Source organism: Limulus polyphemus, unplaced genomic scaffold (assembly GCF_000517525.1).
Source record: "Limulus polyphemus unplaced genomic scaffold, Limulus_polyphemus-2.1.2 Scaffold1946, whole genome shotgun sequence".
NCBI lineage: Eukaryota > Metazoa > Arthropoda > Merostomata > Xiphosura > Limulidae > Limulus > Limulus polyphemus.
Genome location: NW_013667556.1, coordinates 119,778 through 142,771, shown reverse-complemented (window position 1 = coordinate 142,771; position 22,994 = coordinate 119,778). Strand labels below are relative to the sequence as shown.

The 22,994-nt window shown below is 32.9% G+C and overlaps 1 protein-coding gene across 1 annotated transcript in view; it reads left to right on the top strand.

The window, feature by feature from the left end:
• The window catches only part of LOC106465445, a gene marked incomplete at its 5' end in the record, with an annotated part of 76,440 nt that extends 59,980 nt beyond the window's left edge, over nucleotides 1-16,460 (top strand). The window contains 6 exons of the mRNA XM_022393350.1: nucleotides 531-595; nucleotides 4,250-4,330; nucleotides 5,528-5,719; nucleotides 8,555-8,640; nucleotides 12,685-12,796; nucleotides 15,658-16,460. Of these exons, the coding sequence (XP_022249058.1) occupies nucleotides 531-595; nucleotides 4,250-4,330; nucleotides 5,528-5,719; nucleotides 8,555-8,640; nucleotides 12,685-12,796; nucleotides 15,658-15,779 (658 nt within the window). The remainder of the gene's footprint in view (nucleotides 1-530; nucleotides 596-4,249; nucleotides 4,331-5,527; nucleotides 5,720-8,554; nucleotides 8,641-12,684; nucleotides 12,797-15,657) is intronic.
• Between the last annotated feature and the right edge of the window lie 6,534 nt (nucleotides 16,461-22,994).

Sequence of the window (22,994 nt, the reverse complement as noted above, 5' to 3'; positions counted from 1 at the left end):
ACACAGCCTCTCTGTTATATCTTACATGTGAGTAAAAAAATATCTGTATTTTATTTCTTGATACGTAATTAAACTTTTCAAATTCACAACTTTCACTATTTGAATGCTTCTGTAGATTCGAGAATCTTCTAGTTTTCTTTTTTTTTTCATGCTATTTTGGTCGAAGTTGAAAGCCCGATTCAGTATTAGTTGTTTTCTTTTGGTCTTCCTTGATACGAGCTGAAGTCAAAAGTAATGTATAGCGCTTGTGAGCGAGTGTTTTTGAAGTGATGTTTCTCTTCTCTAGGCTCTTGCAGCGTGAAGTAGTGAATGTATACAGTACTGAGCTGTTATTTGATGCTCATGGTCATATACTAGTTTCTTGATTTAGCTTACAACATTACTCATTTTGGATATTATTTCTTCGTCTTTGATATTTCAGTTATTCACTCCAAAGAATTATTGCGTGTGTTTTGTTTTTGTTTTAAATAAGCTACAAATATGATGATGAGTAGTAATTTTCGTAATAATTAACTTTTTTATCGTTTCAGCTCACATGGATTTGTTTGCATGGAATTTCATCGTCGCACACAACATATTTTAGAAATTCAAGAAGGTAATTAGTTTGACATTTGTAAAAGATTAACAGTTTAGGTAACTTTCGCTTCCTTCGCAGCGACTTTTTTTTATAAAAAAGCTCAAAAGTTGTTGTTATTTTAAAACCATACAAAAACCCGTGTACTATTTAATAAATAATTAAGTAATTCGTATTTCCCCATTAGATTTATTTGATTTGATTTTAGCAACAGCGTTTTCGTACAAGTCTTCGAAAAATTTTCAATAACTGACGTGCCTTTCAATGTAAGTATAATGTTTTTGTAACAGAAACAACACTCAGTATGAATGTAATGTTTCTGTAACAACACTCAGAATAAGTGTAATTGAAACAACACTTAGTATAAGTGTAATGTTTCTGTAACAACACTCTGAATAAGTGTAACTGAAACAATACTTAGTATAAGTGTAATGTTTCTGTAACAACACTCTGAATAAGTGTAATTGACACAATACTTAGTATAAGTGTAATTGAAACAACACTTAGTATAAGTGTAATGTTTCTGTAATTGAAACAACACTTAGTATAAGTGTAATGTTTCTGTAATTGAAACAACACTCAGTATTAATGTAATGTTTCTGTAACAACACTCAGAATAAGTGTAATTGAAACAACACTTAGTATAAGTGTAATTGAAACAACACTTAGTATAAGTGTAATGTTTCCGTAACAAGACTCAGAATAAGTGTAATGTTTCCGTAACAAGACTCAGAATAAGTGTAATGTTTCTGTAATTGAAACAACACTTAGTGTAAGTGTAATATTTCTGTAATTGAAACAACACTTAGCATAAGTGTAATGTTTCCGTAACAAGACTCAGAATAAGTGTAATATTACTGTACTTGAAACAACACTCAGTATAAGTGTAATGTTTCTGTAACACACTCAGAATAAGTGTAATTGAAACAACACTTAGTATAAGTGTAAGGTTTCCGTAAGTAAGGGGACTAAAGGGTAAATACATGTTTAAGGATTTCTGCTTGGGGATTGAGGAGTTCGAATTAGCACGAAACACATATACAAGCCTATAACTCGTGGTGATAGTATTAAAAGCCAAATAATTATAAATGTATTTTACGTTTATTTGTCATTGCAAAATAACTTTAATATATCTTACATTCAATACATTTTATAAAAAACAAAACAATACACGTGCATGAGATTAACATATCGTTAAACAAATTGGTATCAATAACTGATCCTATTTATCGTTGGAGTGCAATAGAACGTTCTGGAAGATCGATATACAGAACGTGTTTACCGTAATTGCTTTAGTAGTTTTGTAAGTCTCTTTTTTTTTTTTTTTTGCCTACCGATCAGCCATTTATCTCTCTGTCCCATTAACGTACCGAACTACTTTTCTACCAAAATACGCCCATACATCAGGAATACATCAGAAATAAGTCGTTTTAGACGCGCCAAAAAAAAAAGAAAGAAACGGTTTAATATTCCAGAACATAAAGAAAAACTATATGTTTGCCCTTTGAAAACTTTAAACTTTTAGAAAAGCGATTAATCAACTAAACATAATATTATCTAGTTATTATTGTACCAATACAACTTTAATTAAGTAGCACAAATTAAAAACAAAAACCTCAAAAAATGTAATACTAGAACCTACTGTTACTATAGTTTGTTTGTATATTGTAAATTTTATAGAGTTAGTAATTCATTTCATTATAAACTATAACCCTCATATAAGTATTCTCGGAATAGTCTCCGATTTCTTTATCATTATTGTTAATTGTTATTTGATCTACTTTATATACTTTTAAAACATTTGAGTGTCGACATCACGTGCAATTACTTTTAACAATAACAAAGGTTTGTGTTGTTTATTTCTATAAAACGGTTCCAATTGCTCATTAAGCACCAGACCCATTAGGTCAATGAAGAAAGACACTTACTAGCTACACTAAAAACAATATGTTAATAAAGAAATGCACTTATTAGCTACATTAAAACTTCATAGTTAATAAAGAAAGGCACTTACAAGCTACACTAAAACCACCAGATTAATAAAGAAAGGTATTTAATAGCTACACTAAAACCACCAGATTAATAAAGAAAGGTATTTAATAGCTACACTAAAACCACCAGATTAATAAAGAAAGGTATTTAATAGCTACACTGAAACCACCAGATTGATAAAGAAAGGTATTTAATAGCTACACTGAAACCACCAGATTAATAAAGAAAGGTATTTAATAGCTACACTAATACCAGCAGATTAATAAAGAAAGGTATTTAATAGCTACACTGAAACCACCAGATTAATAAAGAAAGGTATTTAATAGCTTCACTAATACCAGCAGATTAATAAAGTAGGTATTTAATAGCTACACTGAAACCACCAGATTAATAAAGAAAGGTATTTAATAGCTATCACTAGAGGAACACAAGTGGCATTTCGTGTTAATTTTAATTATTTTTAAATGCTTTAAAGACTGTACCTTAACGTTTTGAAAAACGTGTATTATACTTTTCTACTGAGCCAACGACTTAGTTTTAAAACTAACTATTGATTTACTGTCTGTTTTTTATACGAAATGTAAGATTTCTACTGATTAAGGAACATCTAATTTAACATTTAATCCTGTCTATAGGGAACTGATGTTATCTCAGCACTTATAAGGCACTTTGTTTAATTACTCTAGTACAATGCTTTTCATCAAACATTGCTAAATATTCATAATACTATCAACAACGTTTGTCACGTGGTAAAAATGTATGCTGTTTAATAAAGTTTAATAGTAATTTAGGATCGCTCCCTCTACCTGTCGCTGAATTCAAGATGTCTTCTGTAAAATACAAAATTTTTCTTCAACAAATTTATAAACTTGAACACTTTCGATCCTGCAGTAAATTCTATCCAGTCTTAACTGGTTTGTGCCACGTTTAGTGACGTTGGTTGTCAACGCTCTTGTAAGTTTAATACAATTATAGTTTCTGTTGAAAACGGTGGCGCAGCGGTAATTCTGCAAGTTTGAGACGCTAAAAAGTGGGTTTCGATACCAGTCGTGGATAGATCACGAATAGTCTATTGTGTAGCTTTGTGCTTAATAATAACCACACCAAATCTGTTGATAACATTCTGTTTTCAGTTCATCTTAGCTCGTGTAATTGCAAATCGTGAAAAGTTTTAGTTAGCGGACTTATTGCTGTGATTTTAAAAATATCTTGCATTATAACGTACCAGTCAAGAGAGTTCATGTAGGTCCCTGTAATTGCTAGGACAGAAACTCTACACCATAAATTACATGTCTGTGTGATTTGTCAGCTGAATGTTAGTAGCAGCTTAGATATTTTGTTGAATAGATCAACAGATGCATATTCAAGGCTAGAGTTGAACGGGTGAAACTCTGGGTTAATTAAATAATTTGGTATAAATGGCTAAGAAATTCTCAAAATAGTTTGTGTAATTCACACTATATTGTTATATGTGTGTACGTTGAAATCATATACAAACTGTGTCCAGATAAGAAGTACAAACACGAGAGATTAGCCTGACTCGTGAAACGAATCCTTAGAATTCTAGAACCAGTGGAAAGACTTGCAACAGTAAGTATAGGTTAGCTTGTGACTGTAATTACCATGTTGTTTTTGATAAGAATGATAAACAACCTATCATGTTTCATGTGTTCCTACAAACAGGTGAAATGAGGTCTCGCCCGACAGATGCTTGCAGCTCTACCTATTTTAATCCCAGGACTAATCAGTTTACAACACTTACGTGTAAGTAATATTTATGTTAAACATATAATTATAATCAGTTTACAACACTTACGTGTAAGTAATATTTATGTTAAACATATAATTGCAAGTGTCTCAATGCATGCGTAGATTAATAAAAAGAATAAAAAGAGAGAAGTAGTGGGAGAAAATAGGTCTGGTGCTCACTCGCTGTACAGGACAAATAATTATAGGTTTATTTAATACTCAGAATATGCAGTTTAATTACACTGACTAATGCTTAATGATTGGAGAAATTCCCGTAGGTGCATATGTTGAATTTCATGGTTTTACTTAAAACCTTCGTTAGTTTTAATTTGTGAGTCTAGAAAATGAGAACCTGGCAGATAACATCTTTGAGTAGTTCCACATGTTGTAAAGTGAAAATATATGTGGTTATTTTGAGTGAAGGTCAGTAGTCAAGATGGCGTCAATAATAAAAATGATTACGTAAAAATAAAACTTTACTTTGACCCTAGACTTGTGTGTCGATAAGTACATTGCGAATGAGATTACGTGGAATTCTTTACTTGGATCAACGTTTTGTTGAGTGTGTGAGTGCACAAGTGTACTGCTATTAGTAGACAAGTACACCGTTCAAAAGAATGAGTGTACTGTTGAATGCAAATGAGTATACCGCTAAAGTGGGATAGTATATTGTTGACAATGGATAAGCGTAATGGTTAATGTTGTCGAGTGCACTTTTGACAGTGGATAAGTGTAGTGTTGAAAATAGATGATAGTAGTGGTGACAGTGGATGAGTGTAGTGTTGAAAATAGATGATAGTAGTGGTGACAGTGGATGAGTGTAGTGTTGAAAATAGATGATAGTAGTGGTGACAGTGGATGAGTGTAGTGTTGAAAATGGATGATAGTAGTGGTGACAGTGGATGAGTGTAGTGTTGAAAATAGATGAGCGTAGTGTTGAGAATAGATGATAGTAGTGGTGACAGTGGATGAGTGTAGTGTTGAAAATAGATGAGCGTAGTGTTGAGAATAGATGATAGTAGTGGTGACAGTGGATGAGTGTAGTGTTTACAATAGATGATAGTAGTGGTGAAAGTGGATGAGTGTAATGTTGACAATATATCATGGTAGTGATGACAGTGGATTAGTGTAGTATTAACAGTAGGTGAGTTTCAATATTAATAATACTTCAAACTTTTAAATAGTAAAATCTCACTATCTCAATTCTTGTAGCATCGGCTCCTTCAACAGAAGAATGTCCTCTGGTAGGGAGATATATGATTCAATCTTCTCAACCCCAGATGGCCAAATTTGTCTCCGATGATTTAAAGAACACTTTCTGTTCCGAACATCTAGAATCTGGGTGTAGAGCAAATGATCGTCTTGAATTTCTCAGCGAATGTTCGACTGAAAGGAGCGCTAAAAGTAAGTTCACAATTTTGATCAAGTCTTTGGACACTAGCTCGCATTCCTTTTCATGTTGTAAGTTCACAATTTTGATCAAGTCTTTGGACACTAACTCGCATTCCTTTTCATGTTGTAAATTCACAATTTTGATCAAGTCTTTGGACACTAACTCGCATTCCTTTTCATGTTGTAAATTCACAATTTTGATCAAGTCTTTGGACACTAACTCGCATTCCTTTTCATGTTTCTATAGCCACAAAAACCTTTTGTGGAACTTGTGGTGAAGTAAGTTCACAATTTTGATCAAGTCTTTTGACACTAACTCGCATTCCTTTTCATGTTGTAAGTTCACAATTTTGATCAAGTCTTTGGACACTAACTCGCATTCCTTTTCATGTTGTAAGTTCACAATTTTGATCAAGTCTTTGGACACTAACTCGCATTCCTTTTCATGTTTCCATAGTCACAAAAACCTTTTGTGGAACTTGTGGTGAAGTGAAGCATATTTAACTCCCCCTATTACCAAAATTTTAAACAGATCAATGTGTATTCCTTTCTTCATTGTGTAAAATAATGACGTAATGATCATTTTTAATTCATTATGATTCGGTACTGTATGAAAACGTGGGAAAGTTAGTAAAAAAAACTTTACCTAGTGAAATAACTGTTGAGAAATAACTTAGTAAACTCTTAACCTTACGATTATTTAAAGAGTTCATGAGTTGTTAGAAAATGTAGGATTACTGTGCTCTAAAACAATGAAAGATTAATCAGTTTTATAAGTTAGCATACTTGAGCCCTTCGGTGGGACAGCGGTAAGTCTAAAAGAGGTACAACTTAAAATACGGGGTTCGTTTCTCATAGTGGACACAGCAGATAGCCCAATGTGGTTTTGCTCTAAAAAACAAACAAATAATATATTTAATTATGGGTTTTAATTATTTAAACAACAAATGACATTTGAAGGAAAAGTACGCCCATCCGCTGCAAGAAAAAATTGTTTTCGTTAAGTACATAGTTTCGCAATAGGTTATCTGTACTGTTCCCACCAAGGGTATCGAAACCCAGTTTTTAGCGTTATAAACCATCAGACGTACTGCAAAAACCACTGGGGGGAGAAAAAATTTAATTACTAAAATTGGCTTTAAAACAGAAATGTTGGGTTTCCGCTTTACATTCAATAACGTTAACGGTCTAAAAGATATATCAACAGAATATCAAGTAGAGTAAAATGGACGGTGCTAATTAGTTTTTAAAATAATAAACGATTTCTTTCCTTTCAAATTCCCGTATCTCCCTCTTTATAATCAACTACGTTTTTAAATTTAAAATTAGAAAGTTGTGACTTTCTTTGTCGGCCGTATGTGGCCTCTTAGTTAGAGTTCCGAGTAGCAAATTGGAAGGTCCAAGGTTCGAGCTTATACTCTGACTATTAACACCGGTTACACTTTTAGATTTGAACGCGTTACAATAGTTAAGGTATGTTTCTTTGTTCGATTGAGAGTAGCCGTGTAAGCGGTGAGCGCTTATAATTCATTATTCTCGCTGTGTTCAGCATCTTAGAATGAGGGGTGCTATTATCTAAACCTAGAAGTCTGTGGCTTGGTTGTTTTGTCTGCGAGTCGTTTAGATTGAAAATGTGTTTACTTTAAGTTCAGACAAGCCTTGTGTATCAAAGAGACAGATCTACGTTTTCACAGCAAGTTCAACAGAGAACCGCAGAAAGTCATTGCACATTTGATAAAATCTTCCTTGCATTACTCTTTTCACAACCTTGTGAAAATTTCATTATTACCATCGTTAAGAATAGAAGTTAGCTTTATATTTTTAAAAATACATGAACATACACATACGGATTGAATTCTCTATTTATAAAAGTAAAATTAAAAAAAAAGAAGATATTTATTAATTGAGGATTTTTATTCCCATACAATGATACAACAGCATTTTTTATTTGATATCCAAAATTGATTGTAAGTTTGTTTAAAAGTTACATGAAGATAGCTCCTGGGAATAATCCAAACTTATCATACGGAAATATATCTAATTAATTTAAATTTAGATTGTTTCACTATAAATAATTTCCCATGACTGCGTGGCCTGGCATGGAGCCCCCCCCCCCCCAGTGGCACAGCGATATGTCTGCGGATTTACAACGGTCTGGTGGGCAGAGCATATATACCCCATTGTGTAGCTTTGTGCTTAACTTCAAACTATCGAACTAACTAATCTGGCATAGTCTGATGGTTATGGCACTCGACTCGTAATTTGCTAACCCTTTCAGCCGTAGGGGAATAATAATGTGGCCTTCAATTTCACTATTCATTTGTAAAAAGAGCCCAAGAGCTGGCATTGGGTGGTGTTGACTAATTGTCTTCCTTCTAGCCTATCACTTGAAAATTAGGGACGGTTAGTTCAAATAACTTTGCGCAAAATTTAACAAACAACAAAAAAAAAAATGGCTGCAGGTTCTTTAAAGTACAATGTTACGGTAACTTTTCTGAAGGCAGTAGGTTTCTATGTAGAAAGAAAAATACATATGCGTGCATTTTACTATTTTATTAAATACTTATAAATATCTGGTTACTTATAAATATATAAAGATTAAAATGTATCTTTTTCAAAAATATACAATGTATCTGGCTGGTGGTGATCTTTTATAAAAAAAAACTAAGCATTTCATTATCTCGACGATGAATAACCACCATCGACCTCTTTCTTCTCATTATTAGTTATTAGTGGATTTTACTGACTTTTCACTTGATTTACATAGTCATAGATCGTAATTAAGATAAAAATAAGTAAGATGTAAAAGTAAGGAGTCGAGATTCAGTTGATTTATCTTTTTCTCAGGTTTCCAATGCCATGGTAGCTGGAGAGAAAATGAAACGTATTATCTCATTGCAAGTGCACTCAGGACCAGAAGACGATACTGTATTGTAAGTTATTTCTCGTCAAAACTTTTCTCCGTCTAGAAGTCAGTTTGTGGTTTTAAATATGATGTAGAAGCTATCCATAAAGTCTTGTTATTTCTGGCTGTAATTTTATCAATCTGGTTTAAATAACCTTGCTATTTCGATATCTTGACGCGTACTTTCGTCCAGTAATGAGACATAGTTATCTTATTTCATTTTATCCCTCATAATTCCTCATATTTTCTTTCTTATTTCGTCCTATCAGTATACATTCTATAACAGCTAACCCTAGATAAGCCAACAAGCATCTGACTTCCGTTACTACTTCCAGTTTCCTGTTTTACGGACAACGCTTAGATTTCGCCTTGATCTGTAATGCTAAACTTCTTGTACAATCTAACTGAACTATCTTGATAACATTCATTTTAGATATTTTAAGCAATATAAAACCGTCAAATGTTACCTCATTCTTTATTATGTTTATCAACGTTTATTCATAATTTAAGAAAACAGCCTTGCTTGTACCTTAACAGCGCGGTTCGAAGAAGACATTAGATTCGCAAGACCACAATCAAAGCGTAGTTTCCTACCTGCGATAATCATAATTTGTTACATGTGTTTATGTACATCAATATGTCATACTAAACATACATATTTTTTTAAAACACAAATATCGGTTTTCTTCGGTGTTAAATAAATTATAGCATCAATAACTAAACGTCCTTTTCTTATCAGCTTCGTAGAAAATCAAAAGACCTCTTTAGGTTAATTGTATTCATAGCCCTTCGTCCGGCATGGCCAGGTGGTTTGAGCGCTCGACTCGCAATCCGTGGGTCGCGAGTTCGAATCCCCGTCACACCAAACATGCTCGCCCTTTCAGCCGTGAGGGCGTTATAATGTGACGGTCAATCCCACTATTCGTTGGTATAAGAGTAGCCCAAGAGTTGGCGGTGGGTGGTGATGACTAGTTGCCTTCCCTCTAGTCTTACCCTGTTAAATTAGGGACGGCTAGCGCAGATAGCCCTCGTGTAGCTTTGCGCGAAATCCAAAAAACAACAACAACAACATCATAGCCCTTCATAGCTATGTACTTAATCCATGTATTCTGAATTAGTTCAAGAAACAATGCTTATCATATTGCACTTGACTTAACAATCAAATAAAACTAAAGGATGTTTAAAATTCGTTCTTCAACGTAGAGCGTTTTATTTGAAATTCTGGTAACTTCGCTCGTTCGATTCACACTCGGTTCAAAACGACTACGACGTTATCATTGTTTTGTTTTTCTGTCTAGATACTGATTATGTTTATTTTGTTAATTCAGTCTTCTTCATTTTTAAATTATTAGCTGATTGATATACAACAAATTGAGTTATAATGAGATTAGGATCATCGTTAGTTTCTTATTTAATTTTATTTATAAGAAGAAATTTTTAGGTGGATCTGTAAACTCTAAAACTTTTAAAAAGTTTCAAAAATTCTGTCAATTATAACAATTGTTTTAATGAAAGCCAAATCCAAATTCTATGCAACAAAAGTTTTAAAAGGCTATATGTATATGATCCAAAAATACATCAGTCAAAATTTTCTTCTTAAACTTCATTTTTAATAGTTATTAACGAACGATAGGGCTGAAAGAACAGAAAAAGATATGCTTCAATTTTCACGCAATTGTTTTGAGATATGTCTTTCTACATACATATATATATGTATGTACGTAAATACATATATAAATTGACTTAGATATTTATATCTCAATGCTAAGCCTTCTTACTTTCCCTAAATTTAACTGCCCGTATTTGGATTTAGATATCTATATCTCAATGCTAGGCCTTCTTACTTTTCCCTACATTTAACTGCCCGTATTTGGATTTAGATATCTATAGCTCAATGCTAACCCTTCTTACTTTTCCCCAAATTTAACTGTCCGTATTTGGATTTAGATATCTATATCTCAATGCTAAGCCTTCTTACTTTTCCCTACATTTAACTGCCCGTATTTGGATTTAGATATCTATATCTCAATGCTAGGCCTTCTTACTTTTCCCTACATTTAACTGCCCGTATTTGGATTTAGATATGTATAGCTCAATGCCAAGCTTTCTTACTTTCCTCCAAATTTAACTGCATATATTTGGATTTAGGTAATTATAGTCCAGTGGCGTTATTGATTTATGATTTATCACACTTGATGATGGACTAACGTACCGAACGTTTCCTTTCTTCCTATGATTTAGGGACCATACATTTATCTACATCTTATTTAATACCCAAGAAGACTTCGAATGAAATGATAAAAACCAAAATATTTTCCAAACCATAAGAGATGATGTCATCATTAAAGTAAAGGTGACGTAGTATTCGATAAAGTGTAAATATGATTAACACCCTACCAAGCACATTAATAGGCTTGAAGTAACTAATACACAATACAATCAGTTATTTTCGGCTTTTTCATTTTATGGCTTCTTCTGGAAATTATCACCCTGGAAAGCACAATAGTAAATTCGGATTAACTAGCAAGTAATATTATTAGTTGTTCTCAACGTTTCGTCTTGCGGTTTTTTCTGGAGGTTAACGCCCCACGGAACGCATGAATAACTAACAAGTAATACTGGTAATTTTTGCTCGACGTTTCACTTTGAACCTTCTTAATGATAGAGAAATTACTGAAGGAAAAATTCCAATTCATTTCTGCTACAGTATGTAAATGAGTACCAATTCAAACCCAGAATAAACTTCAACAGACTCTGAGGTTATTCGTATGGTTGACGTTAGGGTAAGTAATACGTCATTTCTACACGATTAAACCTCTCATGATCTCAAAACAAATGAAAGAAAATATAAAACCATTAACAACCAACAAAGCGCCATCTGGTGGAATTGTTTAACAAACCTTCTTGTACACATAAAAGTTCAATTTCTTTCACCTTCTGAAAAATGAATAGCAGTACTTATAACACTTTTTGAAAGGAAAACGGGATATCTGTATTTATAAGGCATTTGAAAAGAAAGATGTAAAAGTTATATTTATAACACATTTAAAAAGAAAAACGGGATATCTGTATTTATAACACATTTAAAAAACATGATATCTGTATTTATAACACTTGTTCAAATAAAAACAGGATATCTGTATTTATAACATATTTCAAAATAAAAACGGGATATCTGTATTTATGACACATTTCAAAAGAAAAACGAGACAGCTGTATTTATCAATCTTATCTAAATGTAAAAATAAAACGCATAATGTAATAATCAGAAGCGTTAAGCTCATAAACAGTTTTCGCAAAAGAGCAAAACTTTTAAAACCTGTTAATAATACGCCTTCTACTTTAGACTCGTTCTAGTTTCATCCATAATACAAACACCACACCTACTTCGTACTCCCTCCAGTTCCATCCATGACTCAAACAACAATTCTACTTTATACACACGCCAGTTCCATCCATGACTCAAACAACAATTCTACTTTATACACACGCCAGTTCCATCCATGACTCAAACATCAGTCCTATTTTAGACTCATTCCAGTCCCATCCACAATGCAAACAACAATTCTACGTTAGACTCATTCCAGTTCCATTCATAACGCAAACACCACAATAAACGTTTAAAAATGGCACATATTAAGTTTCATAAGAAACAAGCTTTTTCAAAACTCCAGAATTTCTAACAATACATTACTGATATTTAACATTAATTAATATATGCTAAATCTCACCTCTGTTCTCAAACTGTGTGTTAACCATTCAGGATGGCCATCTTATCATCTTATCTCTACGATCCCGTCAATCACCAGTATTTATGCTCATACCTAGAAAATAATGAAGATACTTTTCAACATATCAAGTTAGATTGTTTCAAACTTTTTCTTCTTGTCCATAACGCACATAAAAATTACTGTTTTCTGCAGCGAAAGTCATGTGTTATCTGTGAAAATTAAATTGTCGTGCATAAACAGTTTGGCAATTTTTTCTTACTGTATCCACCAATCTAAGCGATTATTTGTTTTTTATTTTTTTACTTTCCCAAAATAATATCACTAATATCATTGCTTTACAGGTATTTACTGAAGACGATAAGACCTTACGCTTCTCTGGCAGTCCAAGTGAATGCTTGAGGAATATTAAACTCGGCAGAGATGGATTCATAGCCTTTAGTCTTAGTGGGAAAAGTAAGTATGCTTCTGTAACAAGCTGTTTTGGGTTAAAAGTCTCGTAGTTTCTCGCTTATTAATCAAGGTCGTGATCAAGAAAACGGACGAAAGTATCTTCAGGCTGAAAATATTCCATTTAAATCTAGTCTCGATAATTGAATTTATTTACGTAATTATGAAGTTTCGGGAAAAGTGTTTGTAGTTGTTGTTTTCTTAGTGCAAAGCTACTCAGGAAGCTATCTATACTTTCAGGAAAAATACGTCATATGCATCAAACGAACGTTTCGTGTGTAGATATATTCTAACCTGGTCTTACATCAATACAACCGAGATTGAAGTTACTTGGCATTCGGAAAGAGTAATATGACTATTGTACTTGTAAGCAATTAAAAAACGTAAAACACACAAAAATCGCACACGATTTCCAGACCTCTAAGTGCAGGTCATAAGAAGTTGTATTTGCAAGGTATCGTCCAAAGAAATTTTTGCTCTCTAGATGTATTTGAAGTTCGTATTTAAGTCACACTTTTTTTAATAGTTGTAATATTCTGGTAGTCATATTTTGGTAGTTCAGCTGTTAAGAGTTCACTCAAAATTATGCGAGATATTTCTCGAAAATATTAAAAGCTGTTCGAATCGTATTTCTGTTTTTCTTATGCTTAGTTTTTCAACAGATTTATGCGTGAACGTATTTAGATTATGTATCACAAAACACTTAATGTATTGTTTTATTTGTATTTATAAAACGTTGATGACTGAAGGCACAACATGTTTTATATTTCGGATTTAAATAATTTACACACCAAAATATTTTTAAGAGAAAATAATTATTTAAATATTTTTTGGAAATGAAACTGGCAACCTGTCTAAATAGAATACAAAAAAGAAACAAAATTAAAATGTTAGAATAATCAAATACTAAAATTTTAACAAAGAAACAAAACGTTAAATTTCTCATATTTAATATGTTGGATGTATAGAATCAGCCTTGTAAAAGACAGTTAATATGTTGGATCTATAGCCTTTAGATTTTCAAATCACACTTAGTCTATATATTTAAGTTTTACTAAAACATATTTAATAGGTTGGATATATAGAATTCAGGCTTGTAAATACACACTTAATGACTTAGATGTGTTAGATCTATAGACTTGTGACTTATAAAACCACAGTTAATGTATTAAGTTAACAGGCTTCTGACTTATAAAACCACGGTTAATGTGTTAGGTTGAATAGGTCTTCTGACTTAATAAAACCACGGTTAATGTGTTAGGTTGAATAGGCTTCTGACTTGTAAAACCACGGTTAATGTGTTAGGTGAATAGGCTTCTGACTTATAAAACCACGGTTAATGTGTTAGGTGAATAGGTTTCTGACTTGTAAAACCACGGTTAATGTGTTAGGTTGAATAGGTTTCTGACTTGTAAAACCACCGTTAATGTGTAGGTCAAAAAGTTTCTGACTTATAAAACCACGGTTAATGTGTTAGGTTGAATAGGTTTCTGACTTGTAAAACCACGGTTAATGTGTTAGGTGAATAGGTTTCTGACTTATAAAACCACGGTTAATGTGTTAGGTTGAATAGGTTTCTGACTTGTAAAACCACGGTTAATGTGTAGGTCAATAAGTTTCTGACTTGTAAAGCCACGGTTAATGTAATAGCTCTATAGACGTAAGACTTGTAAAACCACATATAATGTGTTAGATCTATAGATTTAAGCCTTGTAAAAACTCAATTTCTCCACTAGAATATCAAAAAATTCTCTCAAAATGTGTTTTTAGTGTACATATTGAAAGTTTATTCAGGCTTTCAATCGATTATCTCTACTTTCTATGAAACAAGAAGCATTTACTCCCCTGAGTACTGCTGTGAAGTGTCTGCTTATTCCTAACGCTGTCATTGGATAGCTTTCTCTTGCCCACATTAAAGATTTAGATTCAGTATGAGTATACAGCTGTCTTCGGGTCTTAAAATCTTTCTAAAAACTATAGCAATTTCGAGATCCCACTCAGCTTGCCGCATAATGCAAGAAACCTTGCAGTGTTATCTTGTTTCAATCCATAAAGTAAGTGCTTTTCCTCCTATTTTCAAGAATTACTTCTAAGTGTTTGTACAATACATTTTCTATCAAAGTAGAAAGACATTTCTTTATTTATTATGCTTGTAAGGGTGTACAAGTGCTGCAGAATGCTCTGGTAAGAATGTTAACAAATAAAACCTACAATTGTGTTTTTAACCTATAACATAGGTATATTATCGATTTGTTTCGTTTGTTCTGACGCAAAGCTGCACTGTAGACTGTCTGTCTTGTGGCCACCGCAGTGATTGAACCTTGAATTTCAGGGTTATAGAGCCTGAGCCACAGTGGGGGGGGGTATAAATCAAATTTATTGAGCAAGCTTTCTTTCAAACTCTCTTTTGGTCCCAGCTGAAGATAATTTGAAAGTTCACTCAAGAAATATTGTATATCAAAATTGGCCTGAGTTATTTTATCAACTTTTACACATGATAAACTATGACAAAAGTTTGCATACCAGATGTAATAGAATCGGTAAATGACTAATGTATTAACATTATTTGACTTTGTATAACATACTAAGGCTATCTATACATCCGTGAAGTGTTAGGTTTTACTTAGCAGAGTCGGTTGGTAAGATATCACAGCTGCTGGTAAAATGTTCTGTCAATATCCGGATAACATTGATGAACGTGTGGAAATACAAAGAAAAGTTAATTCGGAATATTTTATCCTTTAACCTCAGCCTCTTTTTTTATTGCAGTTTACTTTTCATAATTTTTGTATTTTTTTACATCCAATAACAGATCTATAAAGATAAAAAATAATATATATAACAACATACAGTATTTTTTGTCTCAGGTCTTTGCAGCGACACCAACGGGTCTTCTCGACATTCCTGGCTTCTCCTTACAATATTAGCTATTCTGTTAACGATGTTTCCCAGCCTGATCCGTGGAGTTGCTAATCTCGAGTGTGTGTGATCAGACAGAGTAACGACATGCACAGTGACTCTTTGAACACGAAGACGAGATGGACGATTCATAGTTGACTCATCGCTGTTTGTTATGGAATATTGTTGAAGACATTTTGTTTGTTTTAGGAACGCTTTCGAAGAAGCCGAAACATTAGAAAACAAAGACAACAGAGATGTGGATGATAACTGTTACGGATATTTTGTTGAAAATTTTAATAAGTTGTCTTCAAATTTTAAAGCTGATTGTTAGCCTTCTATATTCTACTTAAATAGAATGTCTGCGTGAGCGAAAACAACTCTGCTGCTCAAGTGGAAAGTTAAGAATATATCTAATTAGCATCAAGGCTGAAAGCTGTTTACTACTGATTATTTATTTTATAAATAATTTAAAAATGTACCTTCATGTAAAAACAACATATCTCCGTTCTTTTCGACAAATGAGTTACTAAAGTTTGTATTTAAAATTCACATTCATTAACCATACTTAAAACGCAATTAATAACATTTTTAAGTTTTCTTTAATTCAAGTCTTACTCCTAAAATTCTTTACTTTCATGACGGTAACGGTGCCTTTCAACGTGTTATTTCTAATGTTTCAGAGCAAAAAACAGAAAACAGTCTCTGGTGTCATTGTAGATTCGAAGCCTTTGCTCTGCCTGTAGAAGGCCCATTTCATGGAACTGGCAAAATAAAAGGAATATTTTGACTTCATATTTTTGTTGAATGTATCATGAATAAACAAGTACTTGTGGTAAATTTTTTTCTAAAAGAACAATTTTATTAATAAAACTGACGTATTTGTTTCTTGATTATTTAAATTAGGTTTCATATCTACCATGTTATTTTCTTTCAAGTTTTCTAACTCAAATATGAATAGAAAGAAAACCAACTTAACTGTAACAACAAATTTTTAGGCCCTATACTCAACTTGCTAGATGTATGATCTGACATTTTAGTAGACTTTCAGGCTTAGCGCATTATGCAACTTTTTTTGTTTTTCTGCTGTTTAGTTTAAAAGCAATAATGCGTTTAGGATTCTTTGAAGATGAGCTGATGCATGTACTTCCATTCTCGGAAATAATAACTGAATATGCCACCTGGTGGATGAAAGATAAGATAATATAACTAACTAACTGCGTTAGTTAATATTTATTTTACGTTTCAACATAGAAACGTCAATTAAATTAAGCAAACTGCGCTTTAACGTGTCAACACGAAAATGTCATTCAAACCATACAAACTACTTTTTCAAGATCTTAATATAGAAACAAAAATTAAACCAAGTAAATAGCATCTTAAAGGCCTCAACAAAAAAGGTACTCGTTTCAAAATCCTAGACTAATGCCAGGAATGAAAGACTCTATGTTAAATTGCTTTTCCAAACAGCAAATCAATGTATAAAATTTCAAAGTACAGTCTAATGATTCAATATTCTTTTTCTTGTTTTTCGAAATGGCGAATTTAAATCTAACCTTCCGCTTTGTTTAAAATTTCACCATAATTCCTGAGTATGTATATGATACAACTGAATTCTGTTCTTATAGTATTGATTCTCATAAAATACATGCTCTTACTTGATCAGTACTAATACCGTTTTTCAAGTCTGCAGAGGTAACGGAATTGACGTAGGCATAATTTCTTTAAAGAACGATGTAAGAAAAGATGCAAATAAAACTAAAGTTGAAAATTATCATTTTCGGTAGGTTGAAATCAATAACCGAAAGATCTGATAAATTCCTGAGAAGGTAATATTGATAGAACACCCTCCTTGTATAATGTCATGTATTTTAACACCTTTCGTCCGTGCTTATTGTCATATTAACATTGTCTATTCAGACCATATGTGGTCTTTAACTTGTGACTGACATATTGTTCATGAATTTTTGGTCTTACAAATCCAGAGCCAATGTCTAAATGCACTTTTTTTGACATACAGCTCACGAACTTTAGGGTCTTACAAACCCAGAACTAGCAGTCTTAATGCTTTTTTTAGAAACTTTTCACGAGCTTCAAGGTATATTACAAACCCAGAACTAATAGTCTTATTGGTGCTTAGATTGATTCAGGTAGTATGTCTGTTATTTGTAACACTAAAAATATATATTAGTGATATTGACAAAAGTCTAAGCTTCACATTTAAAACTGGATCTTCCATACAAAAATCAAAATAACATGAATTGTTTTGTTCAGCCTTTGTGTGTGCGTGTGTTCTATATTCTTCGTTTTTTCAAACGGCTGATCTTTTGTGTTTTTTTTTTCCGATATTTGTTTTCTAATCTAATATTTCAAAGACCAGAGGGCGTAATCCTGAAAATCAAAGAGCAGTTACAGCCTTTGTAGTGACATTATTGTTGGAGTTTCCTCTGTAGGCTGTGTAAACTATAATCTAATGGAATTAGCCGATACCTTTCTCAAGTCTGTTCATCATAGATAGAAAAAAAAATATGTACATGCACATGAAAAGAAGAGTCATAACAAATCAAACCTTTTACTTTTAGGTCAACCATATTCGTATATGATTTGATTTATGCCATTTTAGTTTGTTTGTTTTTGTTTTAACTTTACTTATTTATTTATACGCTTTTTAAAATTAAGAAAACGTAGAGTAGTAGTTGTTTTAGGATTAAGTATTTTAAGGAAAACCTAGAAAGCCTTTCTAAATTAGTTTTGGAACATTCACGCATTCATTGCTAGAGATTCAAATTGTTTAAAATAAACTCAAAAATTATGTAAAATCTAATACTACCAAAAAGGATTCTTAAACAGATGAAGGAATGGTCAATAAATTACTTAAATTTGCTGAAGATATTAAGGTCTTGGGTGTTGCTAACTGTGAAGAGGATGCTGCTGCTTTACTAAAGGATTTAGAATATTTAGTAAGTTGGGCGAATAAATGGTAGATGGGTTTTAATTATAATAAATGCAAGATAATGCATGTGGGTTATCATAATTTGAACTATAAATATAATTTGGATGGGAATAACCTTTACAGTGTTATGAAAGAATGGGATCTTTGTAATAATTGATCAGTGTGCTGTTGCTAGTTGTAGGGCAAATAGAATTCTAGGTTGTATCTAAAGTAATGCCAGTCTAAAGAGGTTATAATGTCACTGGTTAGGAGGATTGTGTTCAGTCTTGGGATCCTTAGCTTAGAAGTACATTGAATTGTTGGAAAGGGTTCAGAGGAGGGTTACTAGAATTGTGCATAGGGTTGTTATATGAGGAAAGGTTAAGATCTCTGAAATTATTTTAGAAAAGTTAGAAGAATCTGATTGAGGTGTTTAAGATCGTAAAGGGAATTGGTAGTGTTGATGCATCATTGTTTTTTCTTTTTCATATTTAACAGTGACAATAGCAGGACTAGGGGACATAAATATAAATTTTATGCAAGGTGAGAGTAATCTACACTTAAGACAATTTTATTTTTCTAACAGGGTCGTTGGCCTTTGGAACAGGTTGTTGTGGAGGCTGTAAATTAAAGTGAGTTTCAGAGAAAGCTTGATAAGTATATGAATGAAAATGGCTGGCTTTGAAGGGTGTTTATATTTTTCATTTAACAGTTATAATATATTTTAGAGGATGGGACAACCTAATTGGAGAAATAGATCCATTGGTGTCCCTAAACATAATGCTATATTTTTTTGATTTGCACTTGAATCATATTTTTCTATGTTTTTTGTATTTTTGCATATGCATTTTCAATCTTTCCTTTATAGCATATATAAAAAGAAACCACTTTCGTATAATTCGAGAGCTTCGCCACGATTTGGCATTTCAACTGTAAGCAACACGTTATTTCTTCCAGTAATAAGAAATCTTTGGTAAAACATAGACATGAGTTTTATTACATCATCATCAGCCACCAACTAATATTTCTGTATCAAACAAAACACCAAACAAAATCTTCAGTTGTCATTATGATATGTTTTTGCAATTCATAACTTGTATAATGGACTAAAAGACGGCTTCAATATGAATTTAAACTTAAAACAAATAAGTTTTTTCCCTTAACTCTCTGAAGTGTAATCATATTAAAGACAAATACACTAATTTTATTGTGAGTTTATTTCACTTTTTAATACACCTAGTGACATTTAAGTGATTTTTTTATCGATTTGGTTTCTTTTGAATTTCGCCTGAAGCTACACGATGGTCATTTGCTCTATTCGTCACTAATTTAGCAGTGATAAACTAGAGGGAAAGCTGCTATTCAATACCACCAACCGCCAACTCTTGGGCTACTCATTTGGCAACGAATAGAGAGGAGTAATGAACACGTTATAATGCCCCCACGCCTAAAAGGGTGAGCATGTTCGATAACGTAGATTCGAACCCACGATATGCAAGTTGCGAGTCGAGCACCCTAACCACCAGACTATGCCAAAGAAAACAACATCCGAAACATTATACATGTTGGTGATTTTCACCAAAGTCACTGGCAAAGAAACAATCGTATTTAGTGAGTTTCTATCGTGAGCCGTTCATTGTTAACTTCAAAATTAGTGACACAAAAACATAAGTTCTTATTAAACGATTTATTTGTTTTAATTGAAGTGTAAGTTTAATCATATGTTTCATACACAGAAAAGCATGAAAATTTGTTCGTGCTGTCTGTTCAGTTTAACAGAAGTGCTGTAACTTGTCTTCTGCTACACGTATGTTTGTATTATTATTTGTTCAGTTTAACAGATAAAATGATGTAACCCGTTTTCTTAAAACTAGAAACAACATACCTGCAAATACAGCAACTATACTTGCAAGTAGACTGTTGTGTGCATTAAACACTTGCTGAATAGAGATTAGAAATACTGATTTTGGTTGGTTTGTTTGTTTTGAATTTCGCGCAAAGCTACAGAGGGCTATGTGCGCTAGCCGTCCCTAATTTAGCAGTGTAAGACTAGAGGGAAGGCAGCTAGTCATCACCACCCACCACCAAGTGTTGGGCTACACTTTTACCAACGAATAGTGGGATTGATCGTCACATTATAACACCCTCACGGCTGAAAGGACGAGCACGTTTGGTGGGACGGAGATTCGAAGCCGCGACCCTCAGATTGCGAGTCGAGCGTCCTATCCACCTGGCCATGCCGGGCCCATACTGATGTTGGAAACCTGTACTGGACCGATTAAGAATGTAGCGTTAAAGATTACAGCAGTCATTCAGAGATGATTTGTTTTATTTCAATCTTAATAATGCTTTATCTTTCATAAAAATCGACGTTAATTCCAACACTCAAAATATTTAAAATATGAATAAATCTATTGTCTAAAATCAATTGTACAGAAACTATTATAATTGTTCTGTTTTTTCTGCAACCAGTTAAAAGTTTTTGTTCATTCCTTTTTCGTGTTACTCTGTAATCAGTTCACTTCTGATAAAACGAGGCAAATGCTTGAACCTTTGTGGTCGATCAAACGCGTTCTTATTGTCGTTACAAAATATATATATATACAGCTGTGAAGGTAATTACTATAATTATGACCTTGTTCAACCAAAGCATCCACCAGACTGATGATGAAAACAATCACTATTGGACGAAGTAGTTGTCAACACAAACTGACAAGGAACCACTCCAATATATATCATAACTCGTCCGCTATATGCTCAACATTCGAAGATATTATACATCAACAGTGCATTTGCCTACCTGTTTGTCTAATTATCTGCCTTTCTGCCTATCTACATGTATCTGTCTATCGATCTGTGTGTTATATATAAATAGATAAATAGCTCAATAATTATCAATTACAATTATTGTTATTAATAGGCGATTTAGATCAGCACTCTTAAACAATAAATAATTTATAATCATTTAATGCATATACTCTCGCTCCCGGTCAGTCATCCATAGTCATAAACAGATAAAGCTTATGGTAATAGCACCCAAAAAGCGTTAGTCATATCCCATCTATCAAACAATTTCCAAAACTCCGGAATTAAACAAGTTAATCATCATGGAAAATCAAAACAAGGGTGAAGAGGTAAGTGTTTAAACCCACAACGTCTCACCTCCTGCTGCCTTTCGCTGTCTGCAATCAGATGTGGGAAGGCAGTTACCCTTAAAGTTATTTAAGTTTTCAAAGTAGAAACAGAACCACACAAAATTTATACAGTATAAAATCCAATCCAATCTAGCATGGTAGAAATTTAGGTTAAAAGTTTATTTCATTCCCGTGTTACGAAGCTTGGTAAAACACGTCTTCATGGTTCCAAATTTCGTCAAGGAATCCTCCTACATTATAGAACTCACAACCAGAACCCTTATAAAGGTCTTAAAAAACGAAAAATAAAGTAACTTACTTATAAATTGTGGAAAATTTATTTAATTATGACACGGGAAAGCTGAGGCAGGCCCAACTACTTAAAGTTGGTCTTTCCAGTCCCGGCATACTGAACAAAAAACTCGTTTTATAACTAAGTTAGTTATTTAAGGTCACCCTTGATAAACTAACGACCTCTAAGTAAGAAGTTTTCCATACTTGAAAGTTTATTATTTAATTATAAAAATAGTAAACAAACTTAGTTGTATAGTTTGTAAATTTAGTTTATTTATGAATAAGGAAACATTATCCATAAAAGGGTTATTACTATTGCATACCATTAAAAATCTTTTCATTTGTGATACAATCATTTATCAATACATTAGGAATAACACTATGGGGAGTATGTAAATCAAGGATGGGGAAATTTGATTTCCTTCTTTTATCAATAAATGGTCAATTAAACTCTGACGTCTACAAAATAAATGTCTATGTCGAGATAGTTAGCGTAAGAATCAGATATTATATTTGGGACGAAGTTTAAGCTATTTATTGAAATTAAATCATCAATATATCGGAATGTATATCAAAATGAATTGGGATCTAAAGTTTTTTTAAAAATAAATATTCATAGAAGATTGTTTGATTTTCTCGCTAAGCTACACGAGGGCTATCTGCGCAAGCCGTCCCTAATTTAGCAGTGTAAGACTAGAGGGAAGGCAACTAGTCATCACCACTCACCGCCAACTTTGGGCTACTCTTTTACTAACGAATAGTGGGGTTGACCGTCACATTATAACGCCCCCACGGCTGAAATGGATTGGAACCCGCGAATCACAGATTGCGAGTCGATCGCCCTAGCCACCTGGCCATGCCCGGCTATTCATAGAAGATTTGTTTGTTTGTTTTGAATTTCGCGCAAAGCTACACGAGGGCTATCTGCGCTAGCCGTCCCTAATTT